The sequence below is a fragment of the Tyto alba genome, unplaced genomic scaffold (assembly GCF_018691265.1).
Source record: "Tyto alba isolate M040663 unplaced genomic scaffold, T.alba_DEE_v4.0 Super-Scaffold_46, whole genome shotgun sequence".
Taxonomy (NCBI): domain Eukaryota; kingdom Metazoa; phylum Chordata; class Aves; order Strigiformes; family Tytonidae; genus Tyto; species Tyto alba.
In genome coordinates, this window is record NW_024881322.1 from 12,339,461 (window position 1) to 12,356,841 (window position 17,381).

The 17,381-nt window shown below is 40.2% G+C and overlaps 1 protein-coding gene across 7 annotated transcripts in view; it reads left to right on the top strand.

Moving 5' to 3' along the window:
• PDE1C (phosphodiesterase 1C) overlaps positions 1–17,381 on the top strand; it is a 304,380-nt gene that overhangs the window by 217,216 nt on the left and 69,783 nt on the right. For all 7 annotated transcript variants that reach the window (XM_032997371.2, XM_032997374.2, XM_032997376.2 and 4 more), the window contains 5 exons: positions 932–1,045; positions 1,878–2,060; positions 4,192–4,258; positions 9,701–9,817; positions 12,274–12,414. In XM_032997371.2, coding sequence (XP_032853262.1) covers positions 932–1,045; positions 1,878–2,060; positions 4,192–4,258; positions 9,701–9,817; positions 12,274–12,414 — 622 coding nt within the window. The remainder of the gene's footprint in view (positions 1–931; positions 1,046–1,877; positions 2,061–4,191; positions 4,259–9,700; positions 9,818–12,273; positions 12,415–17,381) is intronic.

A 17,381-nucleotide genomic window follows, 5' to 3' on the forward strand; every position in this document is an offset into this window, starting at 1 on the left:
TGAATGTTTATTTAACTGCTGTGTAACAAGGATAAAGACATTCACAAAAATGCTTTAACGTGTCAAATCTTTATTCTATTGTCCCTTCAAAGAAAGGATCACTTTCTTCTTCTAATTGTGTAAGCTTGTATATTCTTGCATTATTTAAAATAATTAGCTATTGCTCTTTATCGCTCTTTACTTTTACATTTTTTTTTCCTCTTTCCTTTTTTTTTTTATAATATGATTTGTCACAGAAAATAGAGTGAAAGAGAGGAAAAGACAAAACAAAATTGCACAAATATTTTAATTGTCTTTGACACAGAAGATGTTTTCTGCACTAGTTTTTGTTTTCAGAAAGTCTCTTCCCCCCTCCCCCAATACTACTAATACTACTAATAATAGCCTGATAAAAAAAACTTCCACGAGTTCTGTTTCATATAGATGGGATAGTCTAAGGGTGACCCCTTGGTCTAATGAAAATAATAGTATTTCCTAAGCTTGTATAGTATTTCTAAATATACTCTAACGCAATTTTGCATATGTGTACACCAGTCATCATAAATGGCTGACATTTGTCAACAGACACTGCTCAAGAAGTTACTTCCTTTCTTATGGCTAGTATGAAATTGCCTTCTTTTAGCTCCTGTGTTAAATTCCAAGTGTTTTCTCTTCTAATTTATTTCAGTATGAGTCGGGGACAGTCATAACTCACTGAGTTATTTGAGCCTGAAGATAATATGATGTTTGCCTGACATCACTGTGACTGATCTTTGAAAAGTGATTTTTGTTGATTTCTTATATATGCCTTAAAGAACCTTGTAGACTTCCAAAAGTTCTCACCTCCCAACCATGTATGTTAGGTCTCATGCTGGATTCATTTGGTACTGACACTCACTCTCAAACCTATTTCTCTTTGTACTAATCAGATTTCTGTTTTCCTTTTTTCTAGATTGCGATCTTTGGTAAAGCAGTTAGAGAGAGGGGAAGCTTCAGTTGTAGACCTAAAGAAGAATTTGGAATATGCTGCGACTGTTCTTGAGTCAGTATATATTGACGAAACTAGGTAAGGTAACTACAGACATCAGCACTCTTATTCTATCTAATACCAATGACACAAAATTGTAATTTGCACATCAGTTGGGAAAATTGTTTTAGACAAGATTTATTAGTCATAAACAATATGTTTTTAATCATTAAAATATTGTATTCTGTGTAGAACAGGCCTTCAATCCTTTGTCTAAAAGCTGCTTTAAGTTTCCTGGGGCAGGGAAGGAGATCAAAAGCAGTCATAAATTTAATATATATTCTCTTGGAGAAATGTTTTTGTAATAATTGTGTCCCACTTTTTCTGAAAGTTTCTAAATTCCTACTCCTCTATTCCTTTCAAACAGTGTTAAATGTTTTCACTTATATCAAGTCTTTGAAATTAAAAAAATTTTTACTCCAGCTCATGATAAGAGGTGGACTGGTAAAACATTTCAGAGGAGTTCCCCTCTCCAGTGCTAAATGCACTTGCAGAATCAGCTCAGATGACCAGCCTGGGAAAGGAGAGGACACTATGGAAGTTAGACATGGCCATAAATGAGCTCTGAAGGTCAGAAAGGTCAGGAATATTGACGAGCTGAAGATGAGAGTGGATGCTTATGTAGTTGTGCTTCAGAAGCCTGATACTTCTTGTTTGTCAGACTAGTAGTAAGTTTCACAATCTGACATTTAACTACACAAGAGAGTAAACAATCCATTGAAGACTTGTACAGTTGTGTTCCATTAGGGCTGATGGAGCAAAGACTTTTAACAACTGCTTTAATTAGAATATATGTGTTTCTTTTTTGTTAATGATGTTGCAGTGCTCTCCAAGGGAGTCTGTTTACCCATCTTTTTCCTCCCTCTTCTAGGCGTTTACTGGACACAGAAGATGAGCTCAGTGACATCCAGTCTGACTCTGTGCCCTCGGAGGTCCGGGACTGGCTGGCTTCTACCTTCACACGACAAATGGGGATGATGCTCAAAAGGACAGAGGAGAAACCCCGGTTCAGGAGTATTGTCCATGCAGTACAAGCTGGGATATTTGTGGAAAGGTAAAGGAACATGTGATTACTTTGTTCTAGTAGATCCCCAGGTACTGCAGATTGCACCTTTAGTATGTGATGACACAATGAGAGGAGATGGAGGAGAGTACCTTAGGCCAGAAGAACTTGGAGAACAAGGAGATGACTCTGTTGAATGAAGAATACTTTAATATGCTTCTAATGATGTTTCTACACAGATCTGGATAGCCCCTCAAAACCTAGGATTAAGTAATAGATTGCAATCTGAAACAGCACATACTGGTCTGTACTTTGCATAATAGAGATGTAATAGCATAGTTGGAATAATTTCGACAGAGAATACGCACCTCTGCATAGCCCTAGGTGAAGAATAACAGCTTTTAAAATTTGGTTAGCCCTTGCCCCTCTTTGCCTCCATGGTCTAGTATTTGTTATGAAGAACTGCTAAGAAACAGAAGAAAATCGTGTATCATAGTATTACTGAAATGAACTATAGACCGAGACTGTGAAAACTTTGGAGCTCAGGAAAGATTTCAAAAAACCCATTCAGTCCTCTCAGCCTTCTCTGTTGTGATTTGGATCAGAACCTACTGCTAAAACTGATCTTACTTTCTGAACCCTTTAAAACATTTAGTCATTTCAGTTTGGACTCACTTCCAGTCTTACCTTTTTGAGTAACCACTCTTTGCTGACACTGGTGCATGTGAAACTGTCAGCAGACTTTAGGCAGCATGAAAGACAGCAGGTTTGATGTCTCTACAGCAAAACTCAAATCAGAAATGGAAGATCAGATTTCCTCTCACTGTTCATCAGAATCGCAGTGACAGCCTACCAGCCCCCTGTGCGGGAGGCTGGGCATGACAGACAGTGGACCACAAGCCACACAGACACACAGAAGCCTCCTCTGGCACATCTGTAGCTGATTTTTTTATCTGTGTACCAAAGTCACTGTACATGTGTTAAGAATAACAGCAAATTGGGGCAAGACTAAGCCTGTTAGTTCTCCTTGGAACAGGTTTCTCGTAGGTTTGACAGGTTTATTTGTGAATTGACCCTCATTCTCAGTGGGGGACTTGCTCCACAAGGAAGTAAATGAATTGCAGAGAGCTGGCTGCAGGAGGCTGTTCTCCAGCTGATCCAAATCACTGTGGCCCAAAGGAGGAAGGGTTCAGATACCATACGGCACCAGAGGAGGGTGGTGGCTCTCTTGAGCTAAGGGAGAGGGACTCTGCCTGAATTGTCACTGAAGAGAAGGTTATGGAGCTCCTGACCAGAGAGAGGAAAGTGTGTAATTTGGGGAATAGATTCATTTAATTCTCCAAAGGGGGCTGACCTTTTTCAGGTATGGGTGCAGAACATGGCAAAGCAAAAAGGGAGGTGAAGGAAGACTTCGCAAAGGATCATTTCAGATGGGACAAGAGAGCTTTCCATCACCTCCTTTTAGTCCTATGTTGCTTAAGTGCAAAAAGGGTGATCTGCAGAAAGGCATTTTAGCCATGACAGTGCTTCTGCATTCACTAAGCCTGTTAAACACAGTGTGGCCTGAAAACAAGTTTATAATCTGATACATACTTCAGTGCGTTGTTTCATATGGTTGCAGGTGTTGATTATTGCCTTATGCTTTCTCTCTCTCTCACTCAAACACATGCACATGGTGAACACCCAGAAGATTTTATACCAGTCTTAAAAAAATGCAGACAAAAGTAACAGCTGTACCAAACTGGAGTTGATTCATTGCAGACAATAAATGATTTCTGAAGTACATTCAGAATTAGCTTACACATGGACCAGCAAGGACTAAGGGACCTGAAAGAGCAGTATGGTCATCTGCAGTAGAAAATGGGGAACAACTTGGTTATTTGAGTGTAGCCTTTTCCTCTGATGAAGACCTGATATTGGCATATTCTCTGTGCTCTTCTGCCAGGTAACAAAGCTATGAGATACTGCGGAGTGTATACTCTCAAGTTAGGGTATACAATGAGTGTAGCATACAGAATATTGTGCAAGTTAGGAACAAGAAGGAAGAAAAAGAACCAAATTGCGGTTAGGGTTTCCTGGGCTAAATAAAGTCTTCTGTAATTGTTTGTTGCTTGATGATTTTTGTTTGTTTTGTTTTGTTTAATTCTATTTATGTGTTGTCTTATCTATTTTATCTTGGTAGAATGTACAGACGGACTTCAAATATGGTTGGTTTGAGCTACCCACCAGCTGTAATTGGAGTGCTAAAGGTAATCTCAATAAAAAAGTGATGGAGGGGTGGTTCTATACAAAACATCAAGATAACACTGTGATATTTGACTTGTTAAGGGGGTCTTAGTACTTGCCCTTTCTGACATTTAGTTTAGTTCACATACAATAATCATTTACTAGCCTAAGGAAATATCCTTTCAATAAAGGAAAGAATAGAGTTCAAGACTGTGGCCATTTTCAGGTTGTGAAGGTTACATCTCTGTTCTAGATTATGGTGATTAAACTGAGGACTTGGTAACATGCTGGACTCAATCACAACCTCCCACAGGGAAGAAAGAAAACACAGATTGAGAGAGGTGGAGAAAGAAACGGATCAGTTGCTGTGAGAGAAGGGAATTTTTTACATTGCTCAGCATCAGGCCTTCAAGGTGACAATCGGTTTAGGAATAATGACCCTTTTATGAGTTTTGAGGTTTCAGAGGAAAACTGATTAGTCAGAAGTAGTCTGGGGAAAAAAAAAAGTTTCAATCCATGGGGCAATTGCAAGTTTCTTGATTTAGGAATTATCAAGACTACAAACACAAGTAGCAACCAGCTGCCTGCACAGCAGCTTTGCAGATTACATGTTGCATGTGGTTCAACCGTGCCATGCAATGGTGAAAAAAGGTGATACAGTAGGGCAATACACAAGGACATTATGTGTAAATCTCATGAAGCAATCCTGCTGTTCTACACCACACTAGAAAGACTTACAGTTAGGGTACTGAATCCGTTTTGTTTTGGATAGCACAACTCATCAAAAGATGTGGACGAATTACAGAAGTTCCATGGAATGCAAGAGGAATGATCAAACGTGCCTTTCATGTGCAGAATCAAAGCATCCACCCACACCTTTTTTTTTCAGCTGCAGATTGACAAGTGTTAACTTCACTCCTGCGAATGGAATCTAAAGTCTGTTCTTTTAGAACTACACCCCATAGCCAGCTTATGAGGGAACATACCTATAATGGTACCTCTTCTCCCAAGTTCCTCAGCAGTAACAAGACAATCCAAGGCTCATCAACTACTCTCATCTGATTTAAATCTTGCAGAATCCTTCTACTCTTTCTATGTTTTTAAATTTTTAAGGGTCATAAAGAGAACTGATCATGCTAGAGTAAGTCAAGGCACATCGGTAACAACAAAGTTACTGACTAATTTTGCTCAGGATGAAATAATGCTCACTTGGCTACTGTGCACTCTAGGATGTAGTTTCTTCCAAAACTATTTTGAGAATGTGTCTTTGTCTGGATGGCCTTGGGTTTGGTAGTGGATGAGGCTGAAATGGGAGTTACTTGTTTTGAAGAAGTCTTCTGTCTTTGAAATACTACTTCATCTTAAATTTCTCAATCCCATCTCCTTAACTGAAAATGGTAAAATTTGTTGCTTGCTTCAGTCCAGTAAAGCCAAGATAAAAAACCTTACAACTACCTGACTGCTTGGTGTGCTCTGTAAAAAGAGCTGATGGTTTAAGTGTGCAAAAGGGTGTAGGAGTGTACCACACACATCTCTTCAGCTGTTCTGGGTTACCATAATCAACGTTTCCCTCAGAGTTATGCTAATAAGGACAAGGATTGAGATGACATGGGGTCCGAACTAGCTTATTTTTGAACTGTGTGCTCTTCTGTTTGCTGCCATGGCCAACAGGCCATCTGCACTGAGTAACCCACAACTGTGGAATCAGCTTGGCAAAATGAGGTTGGTTTTAATAAAACAATGAAATATTGCAGCTTCTGTCAGAAATGTAAATGGAGGGGTAGCAGTGCAAGTCCTAGGTGTTTAATCTCTCCCAGTTTTTCAGTGGATGAGAAGTTAGGCAATTTTTTTAATTGATTGCACAGCAATCTGTATATTGGGTACTGATATTCTACTGCAGTAGGCTGTTGCCTTTTTGCATGACATGGGTGTGATGATGTAAGACCTGTTGCCACAAAATGGATGAGCTTTGTCTCTCATTTGAATAGCGAGCATACATACCATTCATACAGACATGTTTGAAAAAGTAAGTACGTTAATTTCCCAGTAAATTGTGGTGATCTGCTGTTCTTCAGTGTAATGCTAGAGACAGAACTCCACGTTAACTAGCTGCTGAAGTGGGTACATGCTTTAGAAGTGATTTTTTCAGCCTTTCCTGATGCCCATGCTGTCACAACAAGATTTTCTGGGCACAGAACGTGTAGTCACTTACAATGTCTGTAGTATAGACTTCTGCTTTTCTGTGGATACAAAAATGTCAGGCCTTGCAGTTATGTTGAGCAGAATAACTTCTATTCCTGAATCTGCTTCTTGGCTTATAAAATAAGTCAAGTCTCCAAGGTTAAGGACAGACAGAAAGGCAGGAGACAGCATCTAGGAAGAAATGGTGTTTCACTTCATCTCTAGGTTCACCCAGGCAGTAGTGCAATGGTAATAAGGGCACAGGACCGAGAAGTAAGACACCTTGGATGTGTTTGCAGTTACACCACAGTGGGTGTATGTGGCATTAGAGCAGCTTTCAACACTTCAGCTGAGGCTACAGGGACAGTGACCTAGAGACATGTGTAGCACAGAAAGTTTCCCATCCCTTGCTTCTCCTGCTCTCCTTAGGGAGAATAAACAGCTTTTCTCCTCCATCACAAGATGTCCATGAAGTTCTGCCTCCCTTTAGATCTCTCCCCAATATAGGGGTCACTTCTGTGGCTTTTGTTTTTCTTTTTTTTTTTTTTTTTTTTAAGGTCATAAAATTCACTAAGTTTCAAAGCCTTACTGGTGTTGCTTCAAGCCTCTAAATCATCTGTGACACTTTCATGCTTCTGTTAAGAGCATTTTCCCCCCTAGTTATTCAGGGTAAAATGCTACTGTCATTATTGTCAACAGCAAAACTTCTGTTGACTCCATGAGAGCTAAGAATTCTCCCACAGTAAAATCTAAATAGCTCTACTCTGAAACTTACTATCTGTGTGGTTAACTATTATTTCATGCAAAAGAACAATTCTGATACACTATTCTGCAATTTCACAATTTGGTAAATTTTATGTGCTGCAGGAGCACAACTTTAACTACAGCAAAAATAGATAAAGGAGCAAAACCCCTTCATTTCTACAAGATAAGATTGACTTGCAATGAATTAAATTGCAGCATAGTTGAGACATTATTTTCAGTGCCATAGAACCAAGAAGTAAATTATTATATACATACAAGTATTAAATTAATTTGCTTAATTGACTGAGATAAAGGATTACAAAATAAAATCACTCAAAACTCAGGAAAATACTTAAAATTGACTGAGTGGATGCTTTGGGCATTATTTTTCTTGCCCATTTTCTAAGTTTGTTCAAGGGCTTCAAAACATGTTTTCTTGGTAGAACTTTTTCTTCTCTTTGTTGTTTTTCCACTCCAATGCCTACTGAAAGTGTTGAAAAGCTGCATTTTATGATTGCTTGATTGCTCTTCTGTGACTTGGGCCACAAATCATCTCTGGAGAAGCTTGACCCTGCCTTCGATGTGTGGGCTCCACACAGCTTGCAATATTAACTGCTCGGCAAGCAAGTGATTTACTGGGATAGGTGAAAACAGAGCTGAAACTTCAGCATCCTTGATACTCACTCCATAATTAGCCTCTCTGTGGACTGTACTTCCACAAGAAGCATACCCAGCTCTGTGTAATCAACACTGTGCAAGTGGCAAGGTTGTCAGGATCAGCCCGTGCTGAAGAGAGCCAGTACCAAAATACCTGGGTTGTGTTCAGAACGTAAGTGATGTATGGGTGACCAACCACGAGGCAGTTAAAGGTCACTGTCCTTTGCATTTGATTTGAAGTCAGGTCCTTACCTGGAACATGGCCGTGACAACAAACAGCAAAGGTGGATTGGGCTTTAAGAGTTTGGTAGATAATTGTAATTTAGCATTTTTAGTATTACTAAAGAAGATTGCAGAATTTTAGATGGACTCTAATCCTTAACAGTACTCAACATTACGTCTAGTCAACCCCATTTCTTGCACTGAGCAGCTGTGCACACGCATGTGTGAAATGTAGTCGTCCTCTTTCTTGGTGAAAGTGCCATAAGGAAATGGGAAGTAACCTGCAACAGAGGTTTTATCAAAGTGGAGGGAAACTTCAGTGTACAGATGTCAATCTTTAATATGTGGTTTAGGGAGAGTCATTTGGATACATTCCTGTGGGAGGTACATCAAAGTTCTCAGCAGGCAAGAGAGATTGAGAGCTGGTCCTGTGCCAGATGCAGCTGTGTGGCTGATCTGTATATCATTCTTCTAGCTATAACTCCTTCTGCGCCTTTCCTCTTTGTTGCTAGGAGGAGGAGAGAAAGGTTCATAGGGTTTCAGGAACATCCAATTCTGCAATCAAGGAGCTTTATCTTGCTAGATAATGAGTGCTGTCAGCTCCCACAGCCTTCTGTAAGAGTTGAGATTTGAACTCAACCTTCTGCGAGAAGGTTTATACCTTATACTTTACCTTTATGAACTGGAAAGTGAACTTTCCCTCCTCAGTCTTGACTGACCACCCTGCAGCATTAATATATCATTTACAGCTGACTAGAACTTTCCCAACTGGAATTAGATATTTACTCTCCTGTTATAAAGGTTGAGTTTTATATCATTGTTAGCGCTTAATGTAACGTTACTGTGATTTTCTCCTGCTCTGTAGTTTTCTGAAAGCCCCACTGAATTCTCTTATCTTTAAAAATAATAAGGAGAATTTGGGTCGTGCTGTCTTTGGGCAATTTAAGCTGCAATAATTGCAGTTCAGGATTAATACTAAAATCAGAAGGAAATAAGTTGCTTTTTGGGTCTAGCATCATAGTTCTAGTTAGTTATTATTTTGGTTGATTGAACAGTAAATGGTAAAAATATAACCACAGGTGCCTGTATTTTTTTTACTGCAAAAAACATATCACCATATTTGATTTTAAGCACGAGTGAAGCATTGGAGTGCTTTGCTCACAATACAAAGTCATAAGAACTCTATAGGGAGAGTAAAACCCAGAGGCTTTAATATCATTAAAAAGCATATCTTCGTTATTCCTGCTTCCTTCAAAGTTAATATTCTTTTTCATAGACAGCATGAGGCTAGGGGACAAGGTAAAAGGGTAAAATCAGCCAATGTTGCACATAATAAAGAAAACAGGGATTCTTATCTTTTTGGATTCAGCCTTTGTTGATTAAATTCTGGTGTAGGGAATTACCATGTATTAGAATAAACAAACAGCATACATGTTCTTAATGGAAGCTTCTTAAACATGAGTCACACAATACCGATGAGTAAATTAGACTCTATGCTCTGCATTGGTTAAATAGAATTGAAGAAGATAAAAAAAAAAAAAAAAGCTATACAGTTATATCACTACTCTAATTCTCCATTTGTAGATGTAAAGTGATAGAAATTGAACTGTGATTGTAAAAGGGATGACCATATTAACTGTCTTTTCTACTCACTCTTGCAGCATGTAGACAAGTGGTCCTTTGATGTATTTGCACTAAATGATGCCAGCAGTGATCATGCACTGAAATTCATTTTCTATGAACTTCTCACACGCTATGATCTGATCAACCGTTTCAAGGTCAGTAGTTAGAAGATGGGTCTGTTCCTTCTCAGATTTCGTTCAACTTCCCTCTGATCTACTTTGTTCCATTCAAAAAGCAATTTTAGCGCTATTTGAAAGCTTCGTGGACACTGCATTTTCCCCAGTAAGCAAGACCAAATGTTATTTAAGTGGTACTTTTAATTGCAATGGGACAACATGAAGCCAAACAGGCTTCCCCATGAAATCCATGGGAAATACTACATTTGATCCTGTGGGAATGATGGTGTCATTCTGCTGAGTTTCATAGGACTCTCAAGCGTGCCAGCAAAAAAGGAGAGCTTTGGATTCAAATTCAAATCCCTCAAGAGTGTCCAGCAGGTTCAGGGAGGTGATTCTGCCCCTCTATTCTGCTCTCGTGAGACCTCACCTGGAGTATTGCATCCAGCTCTGGAGTTCTCAGCACAAGAAAGACATGGACCTGTTGGAGTGGGTCCAGAGAAGGCCACAAAAATGATCAGAGGGGTAGAGCACCTCTCCTGTGAAGAAAGTCTGATAAAGTTGGGGTTGTTTATCCTGGAGAAGAGAAGGCTCTGGGGAGACCTCATTGCAGCTTTTCAGTACTTAAAAGAGGCTTTTAAGAAAGATGGGGACAAACTTTTTAGTAGGGCCTGTTGCAGTAGAACAAGGGGTAATGGTTTTAAACTAAAAGAGGGTAGATTTAGACTAGATATAAGGAAGAAATTTTTTATGACAGTGGTGAAGCGCTGGAGCAGGTTTCCCAGAGAGGTGGTAGATGCCCCATCCCTGGGAACACTCAAGGCCAGGTTGGACAGGGCTCCGAGCGACCTGATCTAGTTGAAGACGTCCCTGCTCGTTGCAGGGGGGGTTGGACTAGGTGACCTTTAAAGGTCCCTTCCATCCCAAACTATTATATAATTCTATAATTGTTACAGAGTTTTGCAGATACAAATGCTACATATCTTTTTTCTCCAACTTTGAACAGGCTTAAATTTGGATGGCAGAAACACTGCTCTCAGACCTTGATCATTCTCCCCACCCAAATACTCCACTGTCCCTTCCTCCATTGACCTTTCCACTCCCTGGGGGTCCCCACTCACTTTAGCTGGGAAGGCTTTACAGATCTCTGGCTCCTGCACTACTTCAGGAACTGCTTGTGCCTGATGAGAAATGTTTGAAGAAGGTAACTGGTCAGAACTGCATCCTCTCCTGATACGTACCCAAGAGGAGAACAGTAGTGCTCCTCTAACTATGGAAATATGAGCGTTTAGGGTATTTGCCATTTGAGCAGGTGAAATTAGAGAGCTGACGGTTATTGAGAGATGGGACTCCGGAAGGGTCTTACTTACTTAGTAAGAGGTTGAGAGTTCGGAGTTGAAATCAAAGTCGAAGTCATGGTCGAAGTCAAAGTTGTGGCCGAAGTCATTGCCAAAGTCGTTTATTGTCAACAATCCCTCTACAATTATACAGTCTCTAACAATACCTGTCAACATTTGATTGGTCATTACCCTCTGTCCGTAATGCACCAGACAACTCATTGGCTACAAGTTAGTTACTGTTATCCTAAGCCTATTGGTTAATTAAATCTTACAAGCACAAACACAGTGTTCTATACACTTTTAGCTCAAGGTAAAGAACTTTCCACTGTAAAAGAAATGGCCAGATGTTTTTCTTTAATTGTTGCCTTGCATGTTTTCTTCAGACGAAGCTCAGCATCCTTATCCTGTTTTTCTACATTCCTGTTTGCTGCTCCCAAGGCTTCTGGCCGACCAGGGTCAAGATGTCCTCATCATTCACTAGCTGTACAGCTCTCTTAGTTCTCCCCAGCCGTCCTGCTACAGAGAATGTCTGTTGCCAGTTGTGTATGTTGCAGCTGACACCACCTGTGTAGTTTCCTCTCTAGAAATCCCATGAATGGCATTATTTCAAGTGTGCACAGTTCTACTCCTGGAGTTAGAAAAGCATGGCAAGCCCATAGGATGGGCAGGCTGGATTTCACTGTGAGAAGCCAGAGGTCTGATAAATGATAATCCTCTTAGTAGAGTATCTCAGACTTGCTGCATGATGTGTCATTAGAAAATCTTGAATGTGAATAGTAAATCAGAGATATATTCCATTGGGTTGTGAGGGGAACAGACAGATGCTTGTGGCCTAATTAGAAATATTTCTCCGGGGGCAATCAATCAAGTGCTGTCTATTACTTTTCATACTGCATGTGACTTCCAGACAGCATTTCATAGTATACCTACTTGTGTGTGTTTATGTGAGGGAATGATTTATCCATAACATAATTAGGGATGAGAAGGCCAGTTTGAGGAAGTAACTCTCTCGAGTGCCTGTTTCAGATGGTTTAGCATATTATTTATTTGTGAAGTACAAACTACTCTTTTGGACCTCTTATGAAAATGTTCCCCTCCAAATGCCAGCCTTTAAAGGTGATTATTTTGTTTTTAATTCTGTGCTGCTTTACTCAGATCCCCATTTCTGCCCTGGTGTCCTTTGTGGAAGCCCTGGAGGTTGGCTACAGCAAACACAAAAATCCTTATCACAACTTAATGCACGCCGCAGATGTGACACAGACGGTCCATTACCTCCTTTTCAAGACAGGCGTAGCGGTAAGTACGGGAGTTGGCATCCTGAATATATAATGAGATTACAACAGTTTTTGTCAATAAGGAGATTATGATTATCCACAGTGGAACCCATTTGCACTGTAGACAGACTTCATTTTGATATGGTTGTGCTAATGAAAGTAGAGATTTAGGATTATTTAGAAATAGAAGGTAGGTGAAGATGTCAATAATTCTTTTAACAGTAATCTAAAAGAGGATGAATGAGCAACCCAAGCTCAGTTTTTCACTCTGCCACAGATCTCCTGGGAGGTTCTGCCAACACACTTTTGTTGGAATTCATTTCAACTAATGTGCAGAAGCAAATTGTCTAAGCTTTCTTCGTACTTAAGAGAGCAAGGCAGTACCTCCAAAGGACAATTCATTCCACTTACCTGGGGATGACAGGAGCCATGCTCTGGAGATGCTGATCACCAGCCAGTCTCTACAGCAAAACCAGCTGACCTGGCTTACATAGAAACCTACAGACAGCTAAAATCTGACAACAAGGACAGGAATGGATAGAAGGCTTGAAGAAAAATACTTAGTGCACAGTATGTTCCCACAGTGGTTGTCAAGACAAACAGAAATAGGTTTGAAGCTGGACTAGAGCAATTGAAGGCAGACGGATTCCAGGGTGGTGATCAGCCATTGCAGTTTGGGTTTAGCTGGCGGCTCAGAAAGTTGCAGGCCCACTTGGTGGGGAGAATAAATGGTAGGGAAGGCTTAATGTGTACAGGATACATTTCTATCTCATTCTCTTCCTCTTCTTACTCCTGGTTACTGCCACAGACAGAAAAGGGAGATAAATTACTTTTAGTCTGATCCCGTGTGGCTGCTCTTTTCCACCTGTTGTTTGCTTCACCTTTTCCCAGCGTCTCATTTTCACTTGGCCCTTGCATTGGCAGAAGTGTAGAGGCAAAGGTGTCAGTGAAAGGGAGGTTCATCTATTCAACATCTTACACTGTTCTCTCTTGTTACACCACGGCCATTCACTGGTTGCTTGCTCGCTCTGTGGCTGGTATTTGAATACAGGCAATTATCTTCCATTGTGCTTCATTTCACTGAGGTCTCTTCACTAACAAGTGTGCAGGAGCAGCCAAGGTAAGCACTTCCAGGTGCAGGGAGTCTTTGTGGTGAAGAGCACATAGGTGAACCCAGATCAGCAGAGATAGGCTCTCACTGCAGCTCCTGCCTTCTTGCCAAAGAAGAGAGGAGAGCATTTTTTGGTTTTTAAAATGTTGGTTTTGTTTTTTTTTTTTTTTTTCCTTGGGTTTTTCTTGGGTTTTTAGTGATCTTTAACTGAGTTTTCTTGTTTTTTAATTGTTTATTGGCCAGTCTTGCCAATACAGCTTCCTGTCTGAATGGAATTCTTCTCCCCAAAGGAAGAGCTGTCTCTCCAATTTGAATGTTTCCAGGAATGGGACATTGTTCTGATTTTGGTTGGGACAGAGTTAATTTTCTTCACAGTAGCTGGTATGGGTCTATATTTTGGATTTGTGCTGAAAACAGTGTTGACAATGCAGAGATGTTTTTGTTATTGCTGAGCAGTGCTTGGGCAGAGTCAAGGCCCCTTCTGCTTCTCACCCCACCCCACCAGTGAATAGTCTGGGGGTGCCCAAGAAGCTGGGAAGGAGCACTGCTGCTGGGACAGGTGAGCCCAGCTGACCAAAGGGACACTTCATACCATACGAGGTCATGCTCGGCATAGAAAGCTGGTCATTCATGGTGACACCACCACTCTGAAGGTCCCCCACTTGCTGCTTCTTCCCCCAGCCTTCTATGGGGGATGATGGAGAGCTTTTCCATATTCATACCATACTTGTTGCCATGATGCCGCATGACCAGGAATAAAACAGTAGACTTAACTCTTAATGGTCAGAAGGCAGCTTGTCTCTAGGGCATTTCCTTGGCCTGAGTTCATGGGCAAGTTATCTTTATTGGAAAATGTTCTGATATGACTGTGCTTGTGAATACTTAGCCCAGTGCGACTGTGACTCTCTGGAGGAGATTAACTGGAGAGCATGACTGCCTCTATGAGCTTGATCTAACTGATAGATTAGAGAGGTATAATCCTCCTTCCTTTTTCATCAGATTGCATTATTTCTTCTTTTCTCGTGCACAATTTTAGATTGCCTATTGTTTAAAGACTTGGATAATTTTTCTTGAGTCAACTTAATAAATTACTCAGTACAATTAGTCTTTGAGCAAATTAACTTTGGTTCTTCATGAACTTCCTCCTGAATACAAAATTGGGTTTTGCTTCTTGGGAATAAAGGAGAAGAAGGTATTGCAGAAATAACATGGGGGTCTCTGACTTCATAATCCCACTGGTGATACTGGAAGTGAGAGATGAATTTGCCTGCCTCTTCACCATATGTCAATAATAGTAATAATAATATTTACAATGCCTATGTATTCAGCACTATACTTTTGCACAGTTTCACAGGAAGATGTAGACATTTGAAAGTAGTGCAGCCACTTCTCTTAGCTCATATCATCTTTGAGATTGTAAAACATGTTTTCTGAAAGTTGAAGAGGATGAAACTATTTCAGTTTACTTGCTTTTCCTCTGCTTTTATCAAGTATGCTTCTCTGATATAAAGGTGTTAGTCCAGGTGAAAGACAGATCACTCTGAAAGTATGTCGTGTAAAACACTAACAGGCTTTTGTGCATTATTAGCATCGTTAAAAACAGCCCAGTGATACCTCAGTGGGAACACCGCTTGCAAACAGCTTCTGGGGACTATTCAGCCAGGGCTGCTGTGCTGCATGCAGACTGCAGCACCATAATGTGTTGTGGAGGCTTTGAAGGAAATTGCAGAAACAAAGTGCTAAAGCTGTGTGTATCCCAGGCTCCAATCCGACTGAGAAGCAAAACCAAGAAATGGAAAAATATCCATCTTCAATTCTCCCTGTAATGTGTTTCGGCCTTCTCTCAACCTGGCAGCAAATGCAGAAACTGTCCTCCTCTAGCGTATATCTTTTGAGGTTTCCTCTCGTTCATTCCCTGTGTCCACACGCCTTTCAAAGTCACCTGCTCTTGTGACGCCTGATGTTGGAAGTGACAAACAAGAGCCCTTTGGTATTAAAATACTTTCTTTTTTAAGCTCTCTGCAGTATTGTTCCTCTCTGTTTCAGAGGAAACAACCTTCTGAAGTATGTGCAGGGGTCAGAGAACGTGCATATTCCAGGTTTACATCTATGAAAGGGAAACTAAAATGTGTGTGCTTGTGAGCAGAGGTACGTGCTGGCGCTGGAGCCAGTGACCCATTTGCCTGAGCTGAGTCCTTTGCTTTTGTGTTCCTGCTGTCACAAGCTACGCTCAGAGTAGCCCCTGCAGACCGTTATGATGGAGTGGCACTCTGGAGGATGTTGTGAAGTGTCTGGTGCTTCCCAGGAATAATCCCAAACACTAATTGTTCCCACAGCGAAATTATATATGGCATTTGGATTGGGATCTAATGTAGTACAATAAGAAACCACTCTCATGCTACCAGGGAAAAGGGACGAGCAGCACTGTGTGCCAACAGTGACACTTCAGCTTTCCTTCCCTTGTTAGAATGCTTTTTTTGACTTTGAGGTTTGGTGGATTTTTTCTTATTTTCTTAGTTTCCACCCCATCTCTCCTGCAGGATGCAACCCATCTCAGTGATGTAGTTTGAAAATGATCCTCTAGGGGTCATTGATCCTAACCTCCTGCTCACAGCAGGACTAACTTCTAACATGCTCAGTATGTTCACAGATGGTAAAGAAAGGTAGGGGACATCTTCCTGTTTCTAGAATTTGATCACATCAATATCTTATCCTTACTCTAGCATATGTAGTTTTTAGTTCATCACTTTCACAATATTTATGCAAGGAACTTGGACATGCTGCAGCACAAGACTTTGGCTTCAGAAGGCATGTTGGGGCCATTGGTTTAATTCTTTACTGGTATGAAGACAAAGACTTGTGAAAAAATCATACAGTAAAATAGAGAAACCCCTCATCTTGTTAACTAGTTATTTTCAATATGGAAAAAGTACTTTTTTTCAGATTTAATTAATCTGTATAGTGGTACTTTGTTCTAATCTCAAAGGGAAGAATTGTCTGGTTTATCTTTAACTGGTTCATTTGCCTTTGTCATGCTCCCTGTTATTTGCAAGGTCTCTCAACAGTTTTGTTCCAGGCTTCTTTTTTCTTCTCTTTTCAATTAGAAAATCTTCTTTCCCGCTAATCATGTTCACTGCCTGAAATCTCTTTACTTTGTTTTACTTGATTTTTTCTTCCTCAGGATAATGCCTTGGAATGAATTCATTATACTTTATCATACAAACTAGAATATTTTGGGTCCCCTCATAGACATAACGTTGAAAGAGAATTTGGAATTACTTGGATGTTTATCTCTTATTGGTATACAGGCATGATGTGTAGATCTTCTAAGAGCTGACACACTTTTTGCTCATTTCATTATTTCCTTTATTTAACTCTGTTGTTCAGATGTGATTATTACTTTCTTTGGTATTATTTTCTGATTAATCTTCATAATTATTAGTAATTACCATATGATTTCATTGTGAAACCAGACAATGAGGTGCAAATGGTACAGCTTAAGAGTTCTTTTTCTGACACTGTCGAGAATTAGAGGAGAATATTTCCTACAGCAGACCTGTAAAACTGGAGAAGTGCAGGACTTCTGTCACATCTGTTTGTACCAAAGAGAAGTGAGATCCTCCTCTCTTAACTATTGGGATTAATAAACAGATTGTCATGGGCTCTGAAAATGATAACTACTTTGGAATAAAAGACTGTAAACTCTGGGGAAGGAAACAAGCTAATTATTGCTGTCTTTGCTTTGTAGCATTTTCTTGGAAATGCATCCATCTGTTAGATTTGGAAACACTTTTCTTTCCTCTTCCTTTTTCTTTCTGTATGCACCGATCCCTTTGTTTACATGCCAATGACTTGCCTTAGTAGCTAATTCTTCATAT